This window comes from Aulonocara sp. 'chitande type north' Nkhata Bay, linkage group LG10 (assembly GCF_057382095.1).
Source record: "Aulonocara sp. 'chitande type north' Nkhata Bay isolate Kocher_YH1m ecotype deep benthic linkage group LG10, A_spYH_male_GT1.1, whole genome shotgun sequence".
In the NCBI taxonomy this organism is placed as follows: Eukaryota; Metazoa; Chordata; class Actinopteri; order Cichliformes; family Cichlidae; genus Aulonocara; species Aulonocara sp. 'chitande type north' Nkhata Bay.
This window is the reverse complement of record NC_141353.1, coordinates 11,941,017-11,968,088: the sequence shown is the minus strand read 5'-3', so window position 1 is coordinate 11,968,088 and position 27,072 is coordinate 11,941,017. Positions and strand designations below refer to the sequence as shown.

General features: G+C 40.2%; 2 protein-coding genes across 3 annotated transcripts in view; one reads left to right on the top strand and one right to left on the bottom strand.

The window, feature by feature from the left end:
* The window catches only part of sgcd (sarcoglycan, delta (dystrophin-associated glycoprotein)), a 425,600-nt gene that overhangs the window by 86,421 nt on the left and 312,107 nt on the right, over positions 1-27,072 (top strand). The window lies entirely within an intron of this gene.
* LOC147320344 (uncharacterized) lies at positions 17,521-19,960 on the bottom strand. The gene is made up of 2 exons (XM_086308251.1): positions 19,548-19,960; positions 17,521-18,659 (listed from the first exon to the last, which is right to left on the bottom strand). Exons 1-2 carry the CDS (start codon positions 19,805-19,807, stop codon positions 18,389-18,391), a joined length of 531 nt encoding a protein of 176 aa, XP_086164377.1. The 5' UTR covers positions 19,808-19,960; the 3' UTR covers positions 17,521-18,388.

The window sequence follows — 27,072 nt, the reverse complement described above, 5'->3', positions numbered from 1 at the left end:
GTAGGTTAAGTTTATTAGATTGATCGGAGAGATTGATATTGCTGAACTATGAAATATTTTGGGTGCAGTGTATTTTTTGCATAGAATAGCTTTAGTGTTTGTTTTTTTTAACTTGAGTATGAACTTATACAAAAAGCAGTAAGATATTAAAAAAACAGTTTTATTGATTAAAAAACACACTATATCGGATCCATATTGTTATCGGCAGATATTTATGATATCGGTATCGGACATAAAAAAGTGGTATTGTGCCATCTCTACAGAGAAGTAACAATAGCTTGGGTTATGTGGCCCCATCTCTGTGGTCCTGGCCTCTGTAATTTTGAAAGACTATCTGGGCAGCTTACCTCAGAGTAGGGGAAAGATTGTAGGCAGGGAGATGAAAGGATGGAAACTGGGAGACATGTCAGATGTGATGTTGCTGTAACAACTGTGGAGCCACTACTGGCCTCATTATCGCACAAATTTGGTCATCCATCAAGCCTGATGACATTGATAAAGCCCCCCAGGGCAGACATTTTGACTTGTCAAGCAAAGGTGGAACTAATAACAGTGATGGCTGAATTCCATTTGACTATTTAAGATCAGGTGTCCTGTTATTACGCAAGCAGGCAATTAAAAAATGAGAAATTATGTTGCATTTCATCTGCATCGTCTAACAGCTGGACTTAAAGCAATAATGAGTAGTTTGACTTTAACTTTTTTTTAAACAAAACAATCTAAATAAAATCTTTTGAAATAATGTATATAGAGCAGGGCGATATGACCAAAAATATTTATCATGATGTACATTTGAAAATTTGCGATAACGATATAACTGACGATATAATTGACACTAGACAAAATGCTTTACAACTCCACAACTTTATTAGTGCAAAAAACCCCATTAATGTATTTTCACTTAAACAAGCAGCTGTTTATGTGCATTAAAGTTATACAAAAATTTAACAGTGCAAATGCAAATTCCTCGCTGACAGTTTAACTAAAAGGCATTTCCAGTGGAAACTGGCTGACATATCCTCAGCATAACCATGTATAATATCCACAAAACTTAAAAAGAGGTTATACACACACAATACGGTAACATTATGTTGAAGCACAGTACGTATCACTCCGCGAGGCTCCGCCTACGATAGCCGTAATGCTCCAACAATCCATCAAGCGGTGCGGCTTCGTAGCTTAGCAAAGTCGTACTGAAACATTTGACAGATTTTCGAGCGCCGTGTACATAAAATCGTTTCGAGGTCAGTAAACACAACCAGAGTTCATACATAAGGCACACGGGATTATAAGGGGCACTGTCGATTTTCAGAAAAATCAAAGGATTGATTTTAAGTGCGCCGTATTTCCCAAACAACACGGTAATAACGACGGCCCGCTAGCATGCGCTACCAAAAATAGTGCTTTGTTGTGTATCTGACGGACGAAAGCTAAATCAGTTCCACACCACTGAAGTTGGAGCATTTTTACAAACCAATCCTGGTTCATCAGTTTCATTTAACGGTCCGCGTTCGCTCTTCTCATTCTGCGTCGCCGCCATGTGCGTATGTAAACCTAGGCACTGCGCATGCGTGTTTTACCCATATTCTATCGCGATATTTCATTTTCCTATCGTTGCCCAAAATTACACCGGTATTACCGTGAACGGTATGATATAGCCCAGCCCTAAATGTATATATTCATCTCAGAGCCTTGTTGTGGTTGCTCATTACTATGACAATGCATGCTATGAATATGATATATCTCTGTTGAGCATTTTGCCTTTTTTTTTCCTGCCCTTGGTGCGCTTCTGCATTTTCAGCAGAAATCATGGTAACCTCACTCAGTGCTCCTTCTTGCACAACAAAATCACAAAGCAACTAATTTCTATACAGTGTGGATCATTTACTGAGAGCCAGAAATGTTCAGATATTTTAGGAGAGTTGCAGGTCATTGAATTGGAAAACAAAACAAAGCTAAAAGTAGTGAACAAATATAACTTCAAATAAATGATCTCCATCTGAAAAATTTACTGAGTAGTCTTTGCTAACATTCTCATTTCCTGTGCCTCTCCCCATAATTGTCCTGAAGAAATCAAATAATACATAATTACAGCTTTACGTCTGGAATAATAAGTGGACAACAAATCACAATTTTTGAATCGCCATTGACAGAAATTTAACCATAATTTTAACATTATTAAATTATTGCAGGTTCAAACCAAGGACACCTAATCATTTGGCTCTCACTGAATATTGGCGATACTAAAGATAGTCCTAGCAGCCAGTTAGGCCACAGCTACTCAAAGCTAGAGACCAGTTTGTGGTTGCTACAGATTGTGTGGCTGTTGACTGGTTTCTTGTTTCTAGGTGTACTTGGTTGTACGGAGGTAAATGGGGCTTCACCACAAACCTCTTTGTGATAGTTTTAATCGCTCTCAGATTTGCGTAGTTGTACTTGGTTTGCATGGAAGATGCCGACTTGTCTGCAAACTAATCGCTCAGTTTTGAAACTGAAGAGTGCAATACAAACTGGAAACCAAGACAATTCATGTTCAAATAAACTTGTACTGTGAAAGCAAACTATCTCCGTTTGCAGTTTATGTCAACCTTTTTCAACAACTTGACAAGTAGAAATGATGTTTGTAGACAAGTCAATGTCCTCTGTGTAAACTTTGGGCGATCACAGGTGGTTTAGTACCCTCTTTCCAGCTGCCATGGAAGACGACAAACTGTGTGCAACACTTGCCAACTGCCAGCACTACTATGAAACTGGAGTAAAACTGTGAAAAGTGCCACAAAAACTGGAAACAGAGTTTGTTTAAAGTAAAATGTTTTTCTTTGAAACGTTTTGGTTCAAGCAGTAAGGCATAGAGATGGCACGATACCACTTTTTTATGTCCGATACCGATATCATAAATTTGGATATCTGCCGATACCGATATAGTGTTTTTTAATCAACAAAACTGTTTTTTTAAATATCTTGCTGCATTTTGTGTAAGTTCATACTCAAGTTTAAAACAACAACTACACTAAAGCTATTCTGTTATACCTGTATGCAAAAAAAAAAAAATTTCATAGTTCAAGCACAGAAATCAATTATTTTTCAAGAAATATTAAATAGATTCAACATCTTTCTTCAACAAAATTTCAGACTGCACAGATGGTACCTTCCCAAAGGAAAAAGTACTATAGCTTACTAGGGTATATATATATTAGACTTAATAGTTACTATATACAGTAATTGACTTCTATTCATTTTACATCAAATTAAAACTTTGGGTGTCAGATAATTATTTATTAAAAGCTCGACATTTTAAATGAGAATAAGAAAGAAAAGTATGTCTTTGTGCCCCCTTTTCCCTGTTCATGCCCTATCGGCCCCCCTGGCTAAACTTTGCTAGATGCGCCCCTGCACAGTTACCAGCCGTCAGCTACGTAGAAAAAGATCCTCGAGTAGAAAGTAATATTAAATAAATTCTAACAACAGCTTATCAAGCTTAAACGTGCTGCTGTTGTTCAGCCGCTGGTTTCCTCTTTCTGGTGCAAAGTGGGCCAAAAACAAACTAGAGAGACAGACTCGCGACAGAAAAGCCGATCAGCTGATCGTTAAGCAGTTTCATGATTGAAGTAGCAGCAAGAAGAGGCAGTCGCTCCATATATCGTTTGTTAAGCTTAACGCAGGAATGCTTTACAAACATTCAGAGATGGACTTACACACTTGCTTTACTTCTCTCGGGGATAACTTTGTCGGAGATGAAATGCCGGGTTGCTAGCGAAGCTCCACATGCTATCCAGACCACCGTCAGGTCCCGCATGCCACAGCCGCTCTATCACGTGATGCATACTGCTCCGAGTGCTAACGTTCTGAGGTGAGTTACGGCGCGTTGCAAGTTTTGTGAGGTGCTTTCGTGATATTTAATGGATCGGATTACATTTTTTATTTTTCTCCGATATGCGATCCAGTAATTTAGGTCAGTATCGGACCGATACCGATACGTAATATCGGATCGGTCCATCTCTAGTAAGGCACAGGTCATTATCGTAAATGCAAACTACGGTTGACCAGGGACATTTGCTAGCAACTAAAACAATCACCCTTGTGTTCACATAAGGGTCTTTTCTGTCTGCCTGTCTGGGGTTTTAGCAAAGTAACAAAAAACTATGTTTCTGTCAAAGCTGCAGGTGTCTCAGAGCATATGCTGCTGGTTCAGTGCTGTGTGCATCAGGTTTAAGCAGTCGTGAGAATTGTCAAAAATGGATGGCATCATCATGACCTATTGCAAAAGAAAAAAGGTCCTGCTAACAGACACGGATAAAGAAAAACTATTTGGTAACCTACAATTGCCAACACCAATTAAGACTTTGTGTGTATCTCTGAGACACCAGAGATATCTGAAAAAATTGAGGTATTTGGTGGTTATGTGAACTTGAAGTCCTCATACCATGAATAACCCAAAGAAAAAATGAATAGTCTGTCTTTACAACCTAACTTGAATCACACTGAGCAAATCCTCCAGACATATTCTCTTTAAAGTAGGTAAAAAATAATATTGCAACATTAATAAAAGCACTAAATGATAGAGTGCGCTCTATGCATCCAAAACGTGAAGATCGTGTGAGCTTCTTCAGAGAGAACATTCATTTCTTCCTAAGAGACCAGCATCATGGAAAAAAAAAACCTCTTTAAGGCGGTAACATGCTCAGATGTGATGGGAGAGTCATGTTGGCTGCGAGCGTTTAGGCTCAGCAGGGAGACAGAGGCTCCAGTGTAACGAGAGAGAGGCCTTTCTGTGCTGTGACTCAGATGAACACAGCAGTTGTTGGGGAAAGGTCAGGGGATTTTGTTGATATTCTGCAGCCGTGTGCTTTTTGGCAGGACACTTGACGGCGCAGCGGGCACTCGAGCGTGAAATGATGTTGCTTCCTCCGGCCAGGAGGCGACGGCTCCCTTGCCACACAGCATATGCAGGACGCCATAAATCCTACAGTGTAAATAAAGACCTGCTTCGCTCCACCACGTCTCACTCCTTCTGTGTCCCTTTTTAAAGAAAAAAAGAAAAAGTCTGGCTTTTCATTCTTCCTCGCTTTCATTTTTCTTTTTTGTGTTTACCCCTCACTATCTCTTTCTGGCTTTACTTTTACCTTTTCCCCCCATTTTCACCAGTGATGGAGTGGTAAACAAAAAGGTGGTTGATCTATAACCTAACTGTGATCCTTTTTTCAAAACTGTGCATCCACCAGAGATTTTAGGAAAACACTGATATAGTATTATTTGTAACTTCTATCTGTCTGTATTTTTTTTTACTCTTCTTGTTTTTCTTTATAAGTTATTACATGAAACACGGTCTTCATTTTCATCTGACTTTGCAGCAGTCAAATGCAGCTCCTGGCAGTTTATTAAGGAAACAAAAGGGGACGTAAATCTCATTTCGCCACAGTTTGACTTTATTAACTTCTCAGCAGGCACTGACAGAGGTTTATCCTATGACAGATGTTTTGAATGCTGCTTTAAGTGTTGGAACGCTACCCCCCGTCCTCAATGCATACACAACCAAACATGTGTTCTGTAATTACAGGCTGCCAAGCCTATACAGCTTTCAGGCCTACTAGGTATTTTGCTGTCACTTAAAAATGTCTTTATAGCCGACTATACTTCCTTCTGTGTCACACTAAAAGAGAAAATAAATATGTAGCAATACATTTAACTTGTAAAAGAAGGCAGTGCATTGTGCACTCTGTCACCTTTTTGTCATAACAACTTAAGTTAGGTGCAGAAACACTTATTCATAGTGGCGATGCTCTCAGAAAATAAAGTGCGTTCTTGTACCTGAAGGGGTAGCGCAGTTTGTCACTCTGGCAGTATCATTTAAGGTATTGCCATTTTACCATTGATTTGGGCCAACTTTTTTTGTACTGTTACAGAAGGTCTGGACTGGGTCTGGTAAATGGGCTGGTTCTTATATCGCACTTTTCTACTCTACCTGACTAACTAGTGAGCTACCAGCCACACACATTAATGGCAGCCTTCCTTTAATGATCTGTGCACTTGTCAAATTGCTACATTTTTACACTGGTAGCCAGAAAAATAGAGCTCAGGGATCTGTTACATTTGAGCTAGAACAACCATAAAAACATGTAAAAATTGTACGTAAGATTGGACTTTAAATAAAAAGATAATTTCCATAATTTAGCCTATAACTGCAGTTAGCCACCTAGTGTAAGATCATGAAGTCTATTCTGATAAATCACTTCATAGATCAATTAAAACCATTCATAAGAGCTAAAGCTGGCCAACTTCCGCTACATTTGAAGAGAGGGGAAAAGAAAGTTGCCTGGCCAGGTCAACATTTCCTTTCCCAGCCACGAAAGATGTAGATCCCAAGAGGAAGTAGTAATTCCAACCAAAGTCACAAAGTTCCCCCAGAGTTTTTTTCACCAACAGGACAGAATGAGCAGGAAAAAAATGCCTTATGAATCCAGCTTTTAGATCCCTACTGCTGCCTGTTCAAATGAATTAGACCTTTCTTCTAATAAACTTGCGTTATGAGTTTGCTAAAGGTATCAAGATCAATTAGCCCCTTATTTACGTTATTAAGCTTCACTTCAAATCCTTTTAAGACCTTTATGTTTGACAAGGAGAAAACCTGGTGCTGACGGTGAACTTTCTGTCTTCAGACAAAAAAAGACTTTAGAAGTTTTAACCACAAAGATGGTGGCAAACATCGGACTTCAGCTGTGTTGCCAACTCGTGATATGAACTTTAATTCATATTATTTGTTATGCACCATATGCTTTACCAGATCACATCATATTCTGTTTGTGGATGGGTAATGCAGAAACTCTGTTTTGCTGCCCTTGGCCTGTTTGCAGTGCAGTTTGCAAGTGACCGAGGCAGACGTTGGTCTTTTTCCAGAGGGGTGGAATTAGCATTTCAGGCAAAGATTATTTGTCAAGGCCTTTGTATCTAGCTCCTGTTTCTTAATATCATTTCCATATCTTAACATTTAGGTAACCTTGAGACTTGCTTTGACATTAAAATGGAATCTTTTGTTGTGCTTGAGAGAGCTCATTACCTCGTTACCTAAATTAATAAAGGACGGCTCTAACATAGTAAACAGCTGTTTAAATAGTTCACAGTATGCAGCTATGACATATTGGGAATTTTCACTTTTTAAAGACAGCTTTAATTTTGGTGGACTTTTGACTTTTTTTTTTCTCCTAAAGAGTCGATAGCTACTTTTAGAACCAACTTTGAATGTCATTCAGGAGTCTGCTCTGAAATGCTGGATCCTCCTGGGAAAGCTGTGTTCAGGAAATATAGAGTAAAATAACACTGTGTGAATGTTTTTTTTTTTCTTCAAAGCAGCTCACAAATACACTGACTACTCTTCAGTGTATAAACAGAAGTTTTGAAAAATCTAACCTTCGTTTGTACCTCGATTCAACCTTTGAACAAGGCATCGCTTTTCCTTTTAAAATAGGACAACATCGAGTGTAAGCCTAATTGGATTCAAGGTGAAGCTCAGTAGCAATAATAATAATTTCTGAGGAGACACAGGTATTCACCAAATCTTTCTTTTTTCTAGCTTGAGGAAAATAAATCACCCTTATTAAATTATTAATTGATTCAAAATATTAAAATGATTCAGTACAAGGTTATTAACCCATTAATGACCTTGTACTGAAAATATGCACCTAACTCAAGAGTTAAAGCGGTGTTGTCTGCACATAACAAAAAAAAAATAGTTAACCAGTATCTTAAGGCACATTTTTCAGAAGCCTGTCACAAAAGCACACCATTTGTGGCCATTTTTTAATTGAATTTACAAAAAATGCTAAAGATCACACAGTTTGAGAGAACAAAAATAATAATTTTTGCATAAAAAGGCGATTCCCAACAAGCTGTTATCCAAAAACGTCAGAAAAAGAAGCAATGACCTCACACGGGGCCTGGGAGTTGTAACATCCATTCAGTTGTTCCATCTACGAGAATTTTACACACCAAAACTAAAGCACAGATTTCTTGGACTACACAACAGTGCACATCATTTGTCTAATAACTCTATTAAAAATGCTTTAAAAGAGCAACATCATCACAAACATGGTTGGGAGATTTATTTGAGTTATGAATCATGAATCCAAAACAAACAGCTAACTGCTGGCAGGCAAAATTATGAACGGGGGAAACTACCAGTGAAGACCAAACTTATTTTTACAAGGCTGTAAAAAATATTTCCTATGTGTGATTTACTTCCATGTCATAGAGGCCCTCAAGTGGCTACTCCAGGAATTCCCGTTGTTGTCGTCACTTTTCAACAAGTTACTTCTTTGTTGAACATTTACATGCAAGTCAAGCACAATGCATTTTGAAATCAGTGCACTTATTTCAACATACATAAGTGTGGAAATCAAAACATCTACACTTTAAAAAGAACATAAATGGGCCAAATTAAAAGTGTGGGTGCTTTATCGGTTTTACAGATCCCATTACCTGCTAAAAGCACTAATTAAGTATGTTGCAGATCATCATATTTGTGTTATGAAGGTGGCCCAAGGTGCATTTGATTATAGAAAATAGCTACATTTAAAAATGGGATTTTGCTCATCAGTGACTCGCAAACTTAAGAGATTATTTTCATTATTTATATATCTCATCCATTAACATACTTTGGAGGCTTGGTACTGGAGCTGTAAATGGCTGCCTGATATCAGAGCTAAAGTCCCTGAACCAGTCATGGCTGTTAATAACATGAACATGGGTCCACTGGTGATTAACATTAGAAAGAGAGAACAAATTCAAGTGGTGGCCTCACTGGAGGGAAACAATTCACAGCTCTCCACTGAGTTTGTATTTTGTGAAGGTGCCTCCGTGTATAACTGGAAAAAGCTGCAGTTTGGTTGGGGTGTGCTACCAGTAGTTTAAAGAATATGTTAAAAAGTAACCAATTAAAAAAACAACAAAATAAAACCTGAAGGAGATGAAGGTGTAAACCATTTCTTAACAGTAAAATAAATCTGGGATCTTGACACTCAGTATGTTTACATGTGCAACTAGCATTTTGTCACTGCTGTCCAACGTTGAAATATCAGTTTAAGGCTACTACATTAGTCTATACCTTAGGATCTGTGACTTGTATTACAGTGGAGTGTGGTTATTTCAGAAATCTATGAATAATGTTACTTGGAAAATAGGATGCTGAAATAATTCTGTTGTGCAGTCATTCTCCAGCTGTGGGGCAAACAGTCACTGCATGTGGGGCCAAGGGGAAAATATGGAGTTAAACTAGGTTAAATGAATATGATTTAAGTGTTTGCTGAAGCTTTTGTGTGAGTCATTTTTTGAGCTGAACTCGGATTCTTTATTATTTTTAATTACTGATTAAAATTGTGTGGCACATGGAATAATATATAATGCTTCTGAAGCAGGGTATACCATAAAGCTTTAACAAACACCACTTTGGTAAAACCTGATATTTTTATTCAAATTCAAGCTGTTCTGTCTGTTCTGTTGCTGAATATTTTCTCTGTGGTTCACTTTCTCTTTGTCTTTATATGAATTACATCTTGACTTCATCTTTGATCTATAACAACCATGTGTGGTGACTTTTTTAGAAAAACAAACAGAGTATGAAGTGCTTGTTTTATACACTCTGTAAAATCATGTTTGGAATGGCTGTCCTGCAAAGACCACATATTACTAAAAATCTGTTGTGCCTGAGCTCAGAAATATAGGACTACACCTTGCCTTGAAAAAGGTATATTAACTAAAAAAATCACAGGTGAATTAAACAGCTTTGAGCATTTATTGTGGTTAACAGTGAATATCTACACTGATAAGAAGTACACTGTTTCAAAATTCATGAAGAATAAAGGTGGTGTCTTAGCAAAACAGATGGTTACATTTTGTACACTTGGTTAATCAAGTGATTTCTCAGAGATGCTAATCATGACTGGTTGTTTGTTTTATTAAATTGGACATGGCAGGAGTTAACCTCTCCCTCATTAGTCAAAACTTTTACTATACTTACTAATTAAAGCATTAATTACTAACGTGCTAACTGTGCCATTAAAAGTTGGGTATATCACACATGCTGTCAGAAATTAAGAAGAGAAAACTCATCTGTTACACAATAATAATGCACACAAAGTGCAGATGCTGTCTGATCCAAGAGCAGTCAAAGCAGGCACTGCGGCAACTTACCTGTCATGCTAATCTCCCATCAGTCTCTTGTCAGGGACCAGAGGTTTATCCACTATATGCATGCACCACCAGCTGCAAGCTGATGGCCTTCTAGCTTAGCATGCTCCAGGCATTGTTAACAGGAGACACCCATAAAAACAGCTACCTCACACCGATTTCAGTGGCTTCATTGTTGAGCTGAGTTAATCCTGCTTCCAGAGGCAAGAACTATGGCCAGGAGATGGCAGTAATGGATGGAGTGAGCAGGCATGAGTGAAGCTTTATGCCAAAACACTTTCTGAGCTAAAAGAAGAGAAACTGCTTTGACTTTCTGTGTTCAGTTGATGTGTCTTTTTATATTTCAGTGGATAAGCACTGCTTGCCTTGCTTGTCCTGACAAGCGCTACTGATTTCTACCTCCATATGGTAGATTTTTAAGACTCAGTAAAAATGATCCCTGTTTATATTTCACTTGACTTTGGTGAAGCCTTTTAGTTTATTCTGTCTGAAATAAGCAGTTTTAGCTCCTCTCCCTTTAAACCAACTTTCCTCTGATTGGCTGCCCTTCGTAAACAGGAGGTTTATGGTTTCCCTGACACATGGAGAGACAATTTGCTGTTTGGTGCCTTTTGACATGTGTAGTCTTGCTTTCGCGACACCGTAACAATGAGTTTTATGCTAAGAGACCGAGGATATCCTGTCCACTTTAACTGTCTGTCTCTTTAGCAGTACTGGCTGTTCGCTGTTTGGCTAGCTGCACTCAAACGAGAAAATGTTCTGGTTTGTACAGCACTTTATAAATGAGGACTGTGTGGAGGAGAGCGTGTTAAATGATTGTCCTGGATTTTCCTGTTTGAGTGCAGCTAGCCAAACAGCAAACAGCCACTTCCTGCTAAAGAGACATCCAGTGAAAATGGACAGTATATCCTCGGTTTCTTAGCATAAAACTCATTGTTACAGTGTCGCGAAATCAATCAATGTAGAGCAGTGTCACAAACCACAGAGGCCCCAGAAAAGTGCAATCAAACGATGAGTTTATTAACCCAGGAGAAAACATCAGCACATGTCTTCTGACAAAAATACATGTTGAGAACACTTATAAAGCAGTGAGGTACACGCCCCCCCCATGGCCTAAAAATAGGTTAAAGACATCAGTTACAGTAAATGGTACATCTTAGGTGGCTATAAACAGACATAGAACTTCTCATTTCTATAACACCTTCCAAACAAGGTAAAAACTTCAAGCCTTCAAGGTCTCTGAGGGCTGGTTGTTGACTCCGGTCATCTGTTACCAAGTAGACTAAAATGCAGTTGGAAGCTAAATGAGTTAAGGCCTCAGGCCTGACACATTCCTAGATTATATGTGTATTGTAAGCATGCATGTAATTATCCTTCTATGCTTTAGTCCTTTTCACAATAGATTGTGAAGACTCGCGCTTCACAAAGCTTAAGACCCTCTGTAGACTGAGCAACAACTCTAAATGAGCACAAACATTATGCAATGTGTATGAAATACCCCTGGCTGTACCTGTAATAAAAGTTAACATAATGAAAGGATCCTTAAATGAACATCTTCAATAAACAGCTTTAATGCAATATCAATACTGTGAGAAATATTATTAAATGGAATAATGCTGTAAAGAATGTTATTAATGCAATTATAATGATGCAGGTTATATGGCAGCAATAAAAGAATTTCTGTATCTCCACAACAGCCAGGAGCAGCACTAAAGTGATCCACGAAACGGATTTTCAGTTTTTGTGTTGTAATTTTACTCTGAGTTATTGATTCTGTTCCCAGTTAGCTAACATAAACTAATGTAAGTCTGTAAGCTGGAACCGTCCAACCAACCACATCCTGTCACATTCCGTACTGACAGAAGATGGTGCTAAACATGTCTTTCAAACTTTAACTTCGAGCGGTGATTTCTTAAATCCAGCTTCACAGAGTTAGTTGTCAGTTTTAAAGAGCAGGACTCAGTGGTGTAAATTAGCCTTTATGTGTGTAGCATTTCATGCCCCCTTTAATCTGAGCATCAGATTAGTTTCTTTAACTAGAAAAATTTATTGTATTTATAAATTGCATGTTGTCTCTGTAAGTCTGCTTCCAGTCGAAGTCACTGGTAGCTCATGAAATTGTTGTTGCTCAGCAAACTAAAACATGCTTTTAGAACAAGTACAGAAAGGTACTTGAAAGATACTTTGTTGGTAGTTTTCAGTCTTCAGCATTAATCCCCACTTCTGGATGAACACCACTACAGAAAACCGAAAGAACTGTTATTTGTTCTAGTGAAAGTGATGTTGTCTTCGGCTCATGCTGGTGCAAACACAGGGCTACAAAATAGGTTTTTTTGCTCATTGGTTCCAATACATGTTTTTTGAATGTGCACAATTCAGACCTGCCCATTGGTGAAGTTTTTTTCTGACATCTCAGCCCCTTCTTCTGACTAAGAACAAACATCCATCAAACATTGACAGATGTTAACCCTGTAGTGAGAACACAGAAGAGTTCTTCATAACCCCCAGGCTTCCATACATTTTGTTGTTTTCTCCTAAAGATACAGTTGGCATTTTGTTTCTCTGTGCATGTTTCCCATCCTGCAGCACCTCACGGTTTCGCTTTAACCTTGACACTCATGTGCAAACATTCTTCAATCTGTAACTTTTGTTTGAGAAAATTCCTTTGCTTTTACGGTTTCTAACAAATTGACTCGGTGGAGAAATATTCCGATAGGTTGATTACTTGCCTTCATCTTTTTAAAAGCACGAGGGAAGGTAATAGTCTCCTGGGTGTAAACAGGCATTAAACTTTGACAAAATGGATGTGCATTGATTAAGGGATAACATCTTCATCTAAAAGATTATTCTTTGAAATTTTGAGGTGAAAAGCCAGGTGTCTCTTGCCTTTCTAACTCACAAATGTGCACTCTCATTGCAGAGGCAATTACCAACACTAAGAGTATGACAAGAACAGCAAAATGTGAAAAGAGGTAAATTGAATGTGACAAGACTGAATGAATTGCACCACTTAGCAGCCATTTCTACATTCCGATGTACGTACGTTACTGATGATTAGATGGCACTGCAGTAGATTACTGCAGCCAAGCTATTATGTTGAAGTTTAACATCCCATTTTGCTTTCCCTTTTTCCATTTCAGCAGGTTTGTAAAACATTTGGACAGTGTGGTGCAGAGTATTCATCAGCAGTAGCTGTTGGATGGAGCTCCTTTACTTTTACTTGTTAATTAATCATTACAGTACCAGCTCTCACCTCCATTCACGTCACATAACTTCACTGGTACGCACTGTATAAACCAAGTACCTGTTTTTATACATTACTACCATTTGAAAGAGAGGCAGCTGACAGGAGTTAGGTTGGATTATTTCAGACCGAGAATGAACTGAGGGGCTGCACCCAAGAAGGATTATTTTGAACTGCAGGTCATGCAAAGCTATTCTAGTGGATTTCAAAAATGCAAATATAGAGCACAAAATGAGTCTACTATATCCACTTTGAAGTAGAACATATTTGTTTAAAAGACATTTGTATTTATGAGAAACATGTTTTTTAAAAAAGAAAACCCCCTTTGCATTTTTATGCACTTAAGCGTCAAAGGGTTCACAGTGTCTGTGTGTTGTAACATAAGTTTGTCTTCCCCTCTGTCACCAAGTATATGATGAAACTTCTGAGAAGAAATGCCCAGGAGAACTAGTCTCAGCGATGGCAGCAACGTGTCTCTCCGGGGGATTTGTTTCAGCTAATCTCAACTAATATTTCCCTCATCGTTTAGCCAATTTATTCTTTTCTCATCTGTACTTTTCCGTATTAAATAAAGAGGCTTTTTATCCTACTAAGAAAAATGAAGCAACAATAAATTCATAAAAATAAAACTGCTATTTCTGTTGAACTGTGAAGCATTTAGAGTGTGGAAAGAAGTCACTCTGAAGTCTGATGATAAAGTAGAGGACGGTATGTTGGTTACCAGATGGCAGCAGGATGAACAGACTGTGGCTGTGAGATGGTTTTGTCTTTTAGTATCTTTTGGGCTTTGTGCCTCATCTCAGCTCCCCAATATTACCAGTGCAAATGTATATTTAACAAAAACTTGGTACCTCTTAAAGCTTGTGCTCAGTTGTTTCTGGAAGATTCTTTCCTATCAGGGTGGTAAATAAATCGAAACATGGAGTTTGTACGCTTAGCAATCAAGTTAAGACTTCTAAGGCTTGCTCTTCATGGACATCTGCAGACCCCACGGGGGAGCAGTTGATGCATAGCCAATAAGCCTACATAGCCACCAACATGTTTTTGGTGTGAGACATAATATACACGTGGCTGTTCTGCCACACTAACGGTGTGTTCACACCGAACGCGATGGACGCGAATAGAGCGTCAGGTTTACATGTAAAGTCAATGGAAAGGCGCGATGACGCGCGATTGCGGGTCCCGCGAAAATTCGGAAGCAGATTTGCGTCGCGAAAACGCGAAAACGCGTGAAACGCGCGTCAGTGTAGCGCGTCTGGCGCGTTTGACTCGCGAATAAAACCACGCGCGTGAGTTTTTGTGTTGCATTTTGTGCATACGCGCGTTTCGCGTCTACCGCTCGAGTTGGAAAAATCTGAACTCCAGCGTCAAATCGCGCCGCGACAACCAATCAGGAGCCTGGTGACGTGGCTGTTACCTAGGTCAAAGGGGCAGATCCAGCCAAAGCCTTTCATACTTCAATGGAGGGGAAGGCTAATCAATGCGGTAGCAAACAACTCGGAGCTGTACAACACCAGCTGCTTTCAGTACCGAGACAGGAATAAAAAGGACCGAGCTTGGAGGAAGATATGTGAAGAGATCGGGCAACCTGGTAAGTTCATTCATTTCTCTTTTGAAAGTTTTCACTGACCCGGGAAGCCGCACAAAAGCTAGCAAGCCACCGCTATTTTCCCACTGACGTACAAATACCGTTCTGCTTTTATGCATGTTATCATTTAGGAATATATTTTATTGTTTATTAATAAACAGCACACAGTGGTCCCGCTGTTCATCCGTCACTGCTTTGCTTTTTCGCTGATTTTTTATTGCACAGTACAGCATTGCATTCTGCAGCCTGATTGACAAATCTCCTGCGCTTGCCAAATTTATCACGTTTGGTTTTGATAACCATCGCGTCCAATAGAAAAAACAGCACAAAAACACCCATAACTATGAGCCTCATTCGGAAATAGACACCTGCACCGCGAGGGAAAAAGGCGCACGAAAGTGGCGGGCAGATGAAGACAAACCGCGGCATAATAATACTTTTACGTTTTGCAATCTACAAAGGTTTGCACTTTGAGAATCAATTGTGAGAACTGTGACCAGGGGCTAGTTATTCTGAGAACCCCTGCAATAAATGAGGGACCACTGTCTACTCTACTCGACGGCTGCAGACAGGAAGATACTGCCAGCACCGGAAACGTGCTCGTCATCTCCGAGCATGAAGTAAGGAGAGCCTTCAAAAGAGTGAACACCAGGAAAGCAGCAGGACCAGACGGCATCCCAGGTCGTATCCTAAGAGACTGCGCATACCAGCTAGCTCCTGTGTTCACTGAGATATTCAACATCTCTTTATCTCAGTCGGTGATCCCCACATGCTTCAAAGAGTCCATCATTGTTCCTGTCCCGAAGAAACCCCACCCTGCTTCTCTCAATGACTATCGCCCTGTAGCCCTCACCTCAGTAGTGATGAAGTGCTTTGAACGCCTGGTCAGAGACTTCATCATTTCTTCACTACCAGACACACTGGACCCACTACAGTTCGCTTACCGTCCAAATCGTTCCACAGACGATGCCATCTCTCATCTCCTCCACACATCACTCACTCACTTGGACACTAGAAGGGGGAATTATGTTAAAATGCTCTTCATAGACTACAGCTCTGCATTTAACACCATAATTCCCTCCACACTCACCACCAAGCTGGAGCATCTGGGACTCAGCTCATCTATGTGTCAGTGGATCTCCAACTTCCTAACTGGCAGACCACAGGCAGTAAGGATGGGCGGACATGTCTCAGCCTCCACCACTCTCAGCACTGGAGCCCCCCAGGGGTGTGTTCTGAGCCCCCTGCTGTACTCTTTGTACACATATGACTGTGTGGCCACTACCAGCTCCACCACCATCATCAAGTTTGCTGACGACACCGTCGTGGTGGGCCTGATCTCTGATAACAACGAGACGGCCTACGTGAAGGAGATTAGGAATCTGGAGAACTGGTGCCAGAGGAACAACCTCCTTCTAAACGTCAGTAAGACAAAGGAGCTGATAGTGGACTTCAGCACTAAGCAGGAGAGGAACTACCAGACCCCCGTCATCAACGAGTGCCCAGTGGAGAGAGTGGACAGCTTCAAATACCTCGGAGTTCACATCACGCAGGACCTGTCATGGTCCTGTCACATCAACACCGTGGTGAAAAAGGCCCGACAGCGTCTCTACCACCTCAGACGCTTGAGAGACTTCCAACTGCCCTCCAAGGTGCTCAGGAACTTTTACTCCTGCACCATAGAGAGCATCCTGGCGGGAAACATCTTAACCTGGTTCGGGAACAGCACCATGCAGGACAGACGAGCTCTACAGAGGGTTGTGCGGTCAGCTGAGCGCACCATCCGCTCCGAGCTCCCTGACCTGCACTCAATCTACAGCAGGCGGTGCTGGACGAAGGCCAGGAAGATCGTGAAGGACCTCAGCCATCCCAACAACAGACTGTTCTCTCTGTTGAGGTCAGGAAAGCGATTCCGCTCCCTGAAGACCAACACAGAGAGACTGAGGAGGAGCTTCTTCCCGCAGGCGATACGGTCTCTCAATCACACCACCACACAGTACTGACCCACACATATGGTTCTTACACACACACTGGACTTTCTGGACATTGTTTTTTTGCACAACACTGGTCACTATATTCTTCATTTCCGGTTAATACTTGTACAGCTGCTGTTATTGTGTATATATTTATTTATATTTATATTTCTTCATACATTCTTATATAGTTCTATATTGTGTATTGTGTATTTTGTTGTACAGTTATTTTATTTTCAACTTTAATTTATATATTTTATCTTATTCTCCCAGTTAAATTTACCCTTCATTCTAATTTGTGTTGTACAGTTATTTCATTTTTAACCTTAATTTATATTTTATTCCTTCCTAGTTAAATTTACCCTTTTTAATTTTTCATATTTATTTCCTATCTTATTCATAGCCTTTTCCTTTTTTGTTTTCTTTAGGTCACGAGCAGTTGTCCAAGCATTTCACTACATATCGTACTGTGTATGACTGTGTACGTGACAAATAAAATTTGAATTTGAATTTGAATTTGATTATTATATCGAACCTGTTAACATTTAATACTGTATTGATAGAACCAACTGATTCTGCAGCAGAGCATCCCCAGTCCCTGAGCTCCTGCTGCTGCACCCACAGATATGTACAGCAAGCACTGATACCTTTTTAGTCGGTGGGATTCCCTTGTGATCACCTTTACTAAATATCTACAACCAATCTGATTATATCCTGTTATTGTTTTTTTTTTTTTCAATGTTGAAATTAAAATCTAGTAGCAGCCTTCTCATTTCTTTGTGTTTTGTGCTGTTTTACAGGCCCACAGAGGAGGACGGCTCCGAGGCAGATGAGGGACGGGTCCCAGGACGGTCCATCGGCGGTGGAGCTGGCCATCCTGGAGTCCCTGAAGAGGCCACACCAGTCTCCAATGGAGCATTTCCTCCTCAGCCTTGTTCCTGCTCTGGAGAGCAGCTGGTCCTTTTTATTCCTGTCTCTCTGTAAATACTTATATTTTATATATTTATGTTTAATGTTTTTCTGTTTGAGACTTTTAATATTATTTCAAATAAATGTTTATAATGACTAATGTCTCAGTTCTACTACACAGCAAATGTTGGCACACGACTTGACACATGTAGAATTTATTTCATATTATACTAATGACAAAATATACTGATACAGTGGGATGCAGAAGTTTGGGCAACCTTGTTAATAGACATTATTTTCCTGTATAAATCGTTGGTTGTTACAATAAAAAATGTCAGTTAAATATCATACAGGAGACACACACAGTGATATTTGAGAAGTGAAAAGAAGTTTACTGGATTTACAGAAAGTGTGCAATAATTGTTTAAACAAAATCAAGCAGGTGCATCAATTTGGGCACCACAAAAAAGAAATGAAATGAATATTTAGTGTATATCAATGTGTGTGTCTCCTATATGATATATGGGGTGCCTTTGTCTGGATGTGCTTCCCATCCAGAGCTGCACAGCACAGAGGAAAGTTCCAGCGCTCCTGGAGTCCCTCTGTGATGGACCGCCAGTCTCCAGGTGAAGGCACAGCCATGAAGTCGTCCACTAGACAGTCCCAGATGGACGTCGCTGCCTTGGGGGTGATCTGGCTCACCGTGGACACACCGACTCTGAAACTGAACGCGATGGTCCTGAAGGAGTCCCCGGTGACAAGGAACCTGGACAAAATTGTTCAAAATCAGTATTATGTGTACTGCAGTTACAAAATACATTATTCAAATTCCAAAATACTTTTGTGATGTCAGATTTAAATCACAAAACTTAAATCTTACATAAAACATTTTGTAATTATAAGGATAATTACAAAATGTATATTAGATAATATCTAAAACAGTTGTGTTTTGTTTTAACTTTAACATATCATAATTTGATTGGTAGCAACTTTTGCCACTACAGTGAGCCAATCACTCACAATTCCTAAACATGTCAATCAGGTAGGAATGAAGTGAGACATTAATAGAAATAAAGAGTTGTATGTTGACATATAGCCCTTTCCTTGCTTAAATCATTAATATTTTTGAAAAATTAATCTGTGATAAGACAGCTTATCAAGATAGAACCATGTAACTAGAGATGAACCAAACTGTTCACAGTTTTATCTAACTCTGTTTTAATAAAGGCTGTGACCCCTGCTATAGAGTCTGACAGCTGCAGGGATTATATACAAATATTCAACTATCCCAGAATTAAACCAGGTCTAAATAAAAAGGAGTGAGTATCACTACAAAGGTTAACTCAGTGGTCCTAATGCTACAGTTTGATATCAGCAAACACCGAGCGCATACATTGATGTGACACCACAGCCATGCTATCATGCAAACACTGATAACAGCATAAATCGAATTAAATCGGGACTTGATGAGAGCTTCTGAGTATCACTAGAAATATTATAAAGAGTCGTCTCTGTACCACAGTTTGCTTTCAGTAAACACCGACAGCATTCACTGTTAGCATAGCACATCCATGTTAGCAGTGTATAACTGGATGGATTAGCATATTAGCACAGATATCAATAAAGGACTACCGTATTAAATAGTTTTACTAACCTCAGGCAGACGGACAGGCGCTCTGCAGGTGGGATTGAGCGTCTGTAGTTGGTGTCTAGGCGGGCAATGCTGGGACCGACGAGGGAAAGCAGGTCCTCAAACTGGCCGACGGTGATAGCGCTGGAATCGGCCGTCACCCAGGCGCAGCTCCTGGAGCAAGTGGTGAAACTCACCAAACTGCTCATGCCTCTGGAGGACCTGATGGACCCAGGTACGGCGAGGACGTCTTTTACGCTGCTGCTCTGCTCTCCACAGTACATAGAGAAGGGAGACTCTCTCTTCAAGCGCTAGCTCGATAGCTGCCATCTTGCAAAGATACCGGTCTGGCACAACTCCCTCCCACATTCCTCCCACATTTCCGGTTCACGCGCGATGGATTTTTCTTGGACACGCGTTGAGACGCGAATGTACACGCGTCAAATTAGGGGCGTTTGGGGCGTTTTATTCGCGTCCATCGCGTTCGGTGTGAACACACCGTAAGAGCAGGCCTCTGACATTGGTGCCTTCATGTATTGACTGCTGAGAGAAAATGGTTGTACTTTAGAGCAGCGGTCCCCAACCTTTTTTGCGCCACGGACCGGTTCATGCCCGACAATATTTTCACGGACCGGCCTTTAAGGTATCGCGGATAAATACAACAAAATAAAACTAGTACCGGTACCGAAAAAAAGAAGATTTATTCATAACACAAGTGAAAAGACCCAGGAAAACCGAGTAAACGATAACAAAATAACGCTAAAAACCGATAAAAACCCTGAAAACCATACATTTCACACCCGAGTCTCAACTCTCGCGGCCTGGTACCAAACGACTCACGGACCGGTACCGGTCCGGGGGTTAGGGACCGCTGCTTTAGAGATCTAAAGCGTGTGGTTTGAGTGGTGGTAGTGACATGATTCTCAGACTTGTCAGCCTTGAAACTGTGGCTCTTATTTGTTATGTGTGGCATTTATTGTAACTTCTGCCCTCTTGTCCTGGTCTTTCTTGAAAAAGAGATTTTAATGTCTCATGTCAATGAGACTAACTTACCTCTTTTATTTTGCTTTCTTCATCTAATGATTTCTTTAGTTTTTAACTTTTTTCACTTGTTTTATTCATTGGTTATTGTATGTTTAGGTAGTGAAAAAACATGGTTAGACTTAATCATTGAGAACTGCTCAAGAAAACTTTGCAGTGTAGAGTAAAATGTTCCCTTAACAAAAGTAGCCGTACTCAATGAAAAATGTAACTCTGTATCACGGCAAAGTGTGTAATAGACACGCTGGTCCTCTGTGTTCTGCATGTGTGCCCATTTCATGCTTTGGAGAGGCAAAGCATGAAATGGGCACACATGCAGAAGTTGTAGTACGCTGCAGCAAACTGCAAGCCAATGAATAATCGTAAATACGTATTAGTCAAAGCTTAATCGTTTGTGGCATAGAAGGACCCTGGAATATACTTCATACTTTTCTCGGTCACTGGTGACTTACTGAACATATTATCTCCCCCTGCTGGTAATGCAACTTCTGCATGTGTGAAAGGCAAAGCGTGAAATGAACACAGTGGATTGGAGTGTCTGTTACACGCTTAGCTGTGATATCAGGTTGGCAGTGATCAAGCCTACGCCCTAATACTATTACCTGATCCAGCAGGGCACACACACAGCAGACTCCTCCACTTTTTATGAGAAAAGTTATGTCACTTGGACCCAAGTGGATGCTCCCGTGTATCTGCAAAGTCTAATACTTGAGGAAATAATTTTTCTCCTGTCTGAGTTATTAGGTTAGTTGTGAAATAGATAATTACTGTATTCTCTATATAGGATGAATCACCTCAACCTCTGCGTCATATACTTTGATTGTGGTCGTGTGCTATTGACGGACGCCTCCTTTTGGAGATAATTAAATTAAACTGTGGACACTGATGCTCTGCTTTGTTCAGCTCACATGAATTGATTTTTCAGGGTTGCATATTTTGAGAGAGATCAGAATATCTTCAGTTTCGAACCTGCAGAGATCCAGCAGGCTGGACTCCAGCCATCCTCACTGCTTCCTCTGCCTGTTCATCGGTGTAAAAACAAGTTGGCTTTATATGAACCAGCATATGTTTGCCTTTCCACTTCTGCATTATTTAACTAATATAACTAACTAAATGAATTTGCACCAAAAATAGAGAAACAAAGAGTTTTAAGATGTGTTAAGATTTTGGTTTATTTGATGACATGCTTGGATTGATTTTGAGGAAAATGAAATTTGGAAAACCAAAAAGCGAATCAGAGTTTTTACTCATGTTTAAAGATAATATTAAAATGAAGAAGGTAACCAATTTCAAAGATACCTTCAGAGGACTGCCTTCAAGATTATCAAAGGCAACTCATCTAACTTGTTTCTTAGTGATATTTTGTCTTTACTCGCTTCCCAGAGAGGCAGTAAATGAGAGTAAGTGCTGTTTCAGTTCACATCCTGGATCCACACAATGTGAAGAGGCTGAGGTGGAGAAACGTGGCTCTGTGTGTTTGTGGGCTGATGAATAAGAATTATGTTTGTGCTCATATTTTCTTTGCCATACGTGTGGAGAGGCTGATAATGTCCCTGTAATGGAAGTCAGTTCCATCCTCTAACAGGATTACAGAGGAGAAATGAGCACGCAGCATTTTCCTACAAGGTATCAGGAGCTCTGTTTTAACAAACCTCCGTCTTCTAGTTCTTAGTCTCATCACTTTTTTTCTTCCTTTTCCCTTTTGCCAGCCGTCTGTGTGCTTTACTTTTGCTTTTTCTTCTGCCTTGTGGGATCTGCTTCATTTACAGTCATTTGTTGTACATAAGTGTAGCCGCAGTAGAAAGTCTCCTGTCACATATTTGTTGTGCCTCAGTTATTGCAATGCAAAATTGGAACTGCAAAAAGGTTCTGTTTTAATTGAGTTACTTTATTATCACAACTTCTAATTGTTAACTTTTCCCTCTTCCACCTCAGCTCAATGTTAAATCTGCTCATTTATGTCCCTGTCTAAGTCCCTATCAGTCTAAGGGGACTGACTTCCTGCCTCAAGAACTGCAGTTTTCACCACGTCCACACTGGCTTCATATTTTAAGTTTCCAGGGTGTAAAGTTTGACCCCAACCAAACATGCTGACACCAGCTCATTCATCTCATTCATAAAAAGTCTGCCGCGTTTTAGAGTGTGACTCAAGGCCCTGACAGCACTAACATATTTGTATTAGGAAACATTTGCATACTTAAACGTCCTGAGCTAAATGTACTGGCATGATCACTGTGGATGAAAGCTGAAGCTGGTACGAACTGCCAGTAACTGTCTGGCCGCTTGAGGCCGGTTCCGTAAGCAAGATGATCCCCACAGACTTCGTGTTAAAATGCCGACTTAATTAATAAAATAAACACGTTTACAGCCTCATGCACAAACAATTTTTGTCTTTATATCTAATTTTAGAAAAACTGAATGCTGGGCTAATATCTCAAACGAATTCACACATTTAGTTTTTTTTGTTAAGGTGTAAAATAAGCTTCTCCTCTGCTAATTGGTGTCACTGAACTGGACCGTCTGATATATTTTGATTTTGCCTCCCATGTGTAGGACGAAGTAGATAAAAGGCCAAAAATAATTCATTAAACACTGGACTGAAATTATACGTTTGACCAGACTTGAGGTTTGCAGGAAACACATTTTTCATACCTCCAGTTAGTCTGTAAAATAACGTCACACTTCCATGCTGTAATTCATTCACACACTTGCTCCACCCACCTCCAGCCCTCCCTCCAATCCACTAATAACCTTTGGTTTTAAGTAGCTTCATTAATTCAGCAGTAACGATGCTGTGCTGACCGCAGTATCTGACAGGTATTTATAATTAACACATACCACTTCCACAGTAACAGGCATCTGCCTCCCAGGAAATTATGCAGGGGCCATGGAAGTGTATTTGAGCTCATGCTGGGATTGTTTGAATAAAACACTGTCCTCTAGTTTAGGGACTCAATCTGGCTGTGAATGGCCCCTCACTGTTCAAAGATGGGATACATGTAAAGCTGTGCTGGTCTTCTGCCACCTTAATTTTTTCTTTTCAGTATTGTTATACCTGACAAAAAAACCACAATCAGAAAATATTTGGAACATGAACATGCTTGACTGTATCAGTGTCTATTTTGCAGGTTTAACTGTAGTTGCAGGAAACCAAGCAGTTTGACTTTGAAATTATTTTTTCCGTCATGTTGTCATGGCATGTTGTCCATCCTTCACGGAGACTGAACACATGGACTTAGTTTTGTGGAATCAGTCAGGCTGGCACTCTCAGGACGCTGTTTGTCTTTAGAGCCTCTAACGTTCTTCGGTTTCTCAACTAAATACTTTAATGTAGTCGAAAACGTTCCAGCACACACACTTACAAGCACACACCTGCTATTCAAATGATGACACGGGCTCTTTTCTTTTCGACCAGTAAACTCTCTGAACAAAGTCCTGACAGAGATGGAGCGCAGGAATAATTGTTTCATAGCTCCGTTTGAAGCAGGCCCATCCATCAGCCTGCCTCGTGCCTTACAGTGCATGTGTATAATGTGTGGATGAGGATGGGATTGGATGATGATGGGGATGTAAAGAGAGAAGTAAGTGTGTGTGTGTGTGTGTGTGTGTGTGTGTGTGTGTGTGTGTGTGTGTGTGTGTGTGTGTGTGTGTGTGTGTACCGTCTTGAGCTCTGCATGGAGACAAGGAAGCAAAAGGATCTTTTTCAGGCAGGACGAGTTTTATAAAGGGAGATGCATTACACAACTGGGCATTGTCACAAAATGCCTTCTCTTATAGCTTACTTTTGACTTGACAGGTAGCGAGCGTCAGGGTGGGCATGGCCAAAACAACAAACAAAACACACTGGAAATGAATCTGAACTAGCTTACCTATAGTGAGTCAACTCCAAAAGAAAATACAAGCCTCTAACCTGTCTCCCTACCCGAAACAGGAGAAAAAGGTTGTAAAAGAAACGGCTTCCCACCCCTACAGCTACTATGTAGAGATGGACCGATCCGATATTACGTATCGGTATCGGTCCGATACTGACCTAAATTACTGGATCGGATATCGGAGAAAAATAAAAAATGTAATCCGATCCATTAAATATCACGAAAGCACCTCACAAAACTTGCAACACGCCGTAACTCACCTCAGAACGTTAGCACGTCGGAGCAGTATGCATCACGTGATAGAGCGGCTGTGGCATGCGGGACCTGTCGGTGGTCTGGATAGCATTTGAAGCTTCGCTAGCAACCCGGCATTTCATCTCCGACAAAGTTATCCCGAGAGAAGTAAAGCAAGTGTGTAAGTCCATCTCTGAATGTTTGTAAAGCATTCCTGCGTTAAGCTTAACAAACGATATATGGAGCGACTGCCTCTTCTTGCTGCTACTTCATTCATGAAACTGCTTAACGATCAGCTGATCGGCTTTTCTGTCGCGAGTCCGTGTCTCTAGTTTGTTTTTGGCCCACTTTGCACCAGAAAGAGTAAACCAGCGGCTGAACAACAGCAGCACGTTTAAGCTTGATAAGCTGTTGTTAGAATTTATTTAATATTATTTTCTACTCCAGGATCTTTTTCTACGTAGCTGAGCTGGTAACTGTGCAGGGGCGGATCTAGCAAAGTTTAGCCAGGGGGGCCGATAGGGCATTAACAGGGAAAAGGGGGCACAAAGACATACTTTTCTTTCTTATTCTCATTTAAAATGTCTAGCTTTTAATAAATAATTATCTGACACCCAAAGTTTTAATTTGATGTAAAATGAATAGAAGTCAATTACTGTATATAGTAACTATTAAGTCTAATATATATAGTAAGCTATAGTGCTTTTTCCTTTGGGAGGGTACCATCTGTGCAGTCTGCAATTTTGTTGAAGAAAGATGTTGAATCTATTTAATATTTCTTGAAAAATAATTGATTTCTGTGCATTTTTTTTCACACTGCATCAAATTAAGGTTGATTACGTCGATTAAGCATCATGAGGTGGAGCGTGAGGGGTGGTTCCCTATTTTTTATTTATTTATTTTTGTTGTTGCTGGGAGTTGGAACCCTATTAGTTAGGTTGCTTAATATTTATGCTAAGTACTCTTTAAAATACCAGAATAGGGAGGATGGTGTAGGTCTAAGTTTATTAGATTGATCAGTATTGCTGAACTATGAAATATTTTTTTTTGCATACAGGTATAACAGAATAGCTTTAGTGTAGTTGTTGTTTTAAACTTGAGTATGAACTTATACAAAATGCAGCAAGATATTTAAAAAACAGTTTTGTTGATTAAAAAACACTATATCGGATTCATATCGGTATCGGCAGATATCCAAATTTATGATATCGGTATCGGACATAAAAAAGTGGTATCGTGCCATCTCTACTACTATGTCCAGACAGACGACTCTCTACATTGTTTTTACTGCAGCCTAGCTCTTCTCATCACGGAAAACTCCGTCACACGGCACGAAGGGCCCCAAACGCGCAGCTCACTGGAAACAGGAAGTAGGAGGAGGGGCTGCCGGCCCAGTCAGGTCCCAATTTGTAGCTGGCCTCATTCCCTCTTCCACCAATGGTCAGCCTCCACCTGGAAACTTACATAACACAGACATCACAGAGTACAAACAATGCCCCCGCCTGGTGTGGCGAGTAACAGCACCACACGGCAACAATGACCTGGGTCATAACATCACAGTTTGGGAGAAAATATAATGGTTGACACATATTTTGTATGTTTTCTTGGTTGCCATGGTAATGAGTGTTTTGTCCGGACAAAACAGAAGTTATCTGTTAAAATAGCTTACTTAGAAAGCCGTGTAAAGACACAGACTGGTTTTGTAACCACAGCCATTTTCAGACTTTTGATAACTGTAATTTTGACTTTTGCAAGATCCACTTTGCTTTTTTAGGCACAGACGTTGTTTACCTCCGTGTATTGCTGAAGTTAGATTCTACATGGAAAAGTCTCATAATCCAGCTTGTCAACATGTCCCATCAGCAACCATTCAAAAAATATAATCCAGTTTCGAGATCTCTTCTCAGACACCTTAACACCCACTCACATCCTGGGCCTTTTGACCTCAGGAAATCACATGATAGGGTGGGGCTAGGTTTTACAATGAGCTCACTCGAAACCCTGGCTGATTGTGACCTACACCCATTTTCACACCTTGGCTCCTGTGATTAGGTAGAGGATCATTAGGGGGTCCATATCCCTCTTGGGTAGACCCTCCCACAGGGCATAAAATCTGTGACTCTCCGCAGTGACAAATCACAACAACAGTCGGCTCAAGGAGCTTTATATTGTAAAGTAGACCCTACAATAATGCATACAGAGAAAAAAAACAACAATCATATGACCCTCTATGAGCAAGCACTTTGGCGACAGTGGGAAGGAAAAACTCCCTTTTAACAGGAAGAAACCTCCAGCAGAACCAGGCTCAGGGAGGGGCGGGGCCATCTGCTGCGACCGGTTGGGGAGACCAATAATGCATAACACAGTTTTAGTAAATAATTTTACATTATCCAGACAACAGT

Bases quoted from the DNA above. Each gene is read 5' to 3' on its own strand.
- LOC147320344 (XM_086308251.1), bottom strand. From the start codon at position 19,807: ATGTACTGTGGAGAGCAGAGCAGCAGCGTAAAAGACGTCCTCGCCGTA. The intron at 18,660-19,547 runs GTTAGTAAAACT...AATTTTGTCCAG, and splicing joins CGCCTGTCCGTCTGCCTGAG to GTTCCTTGTCACCGGGGACT.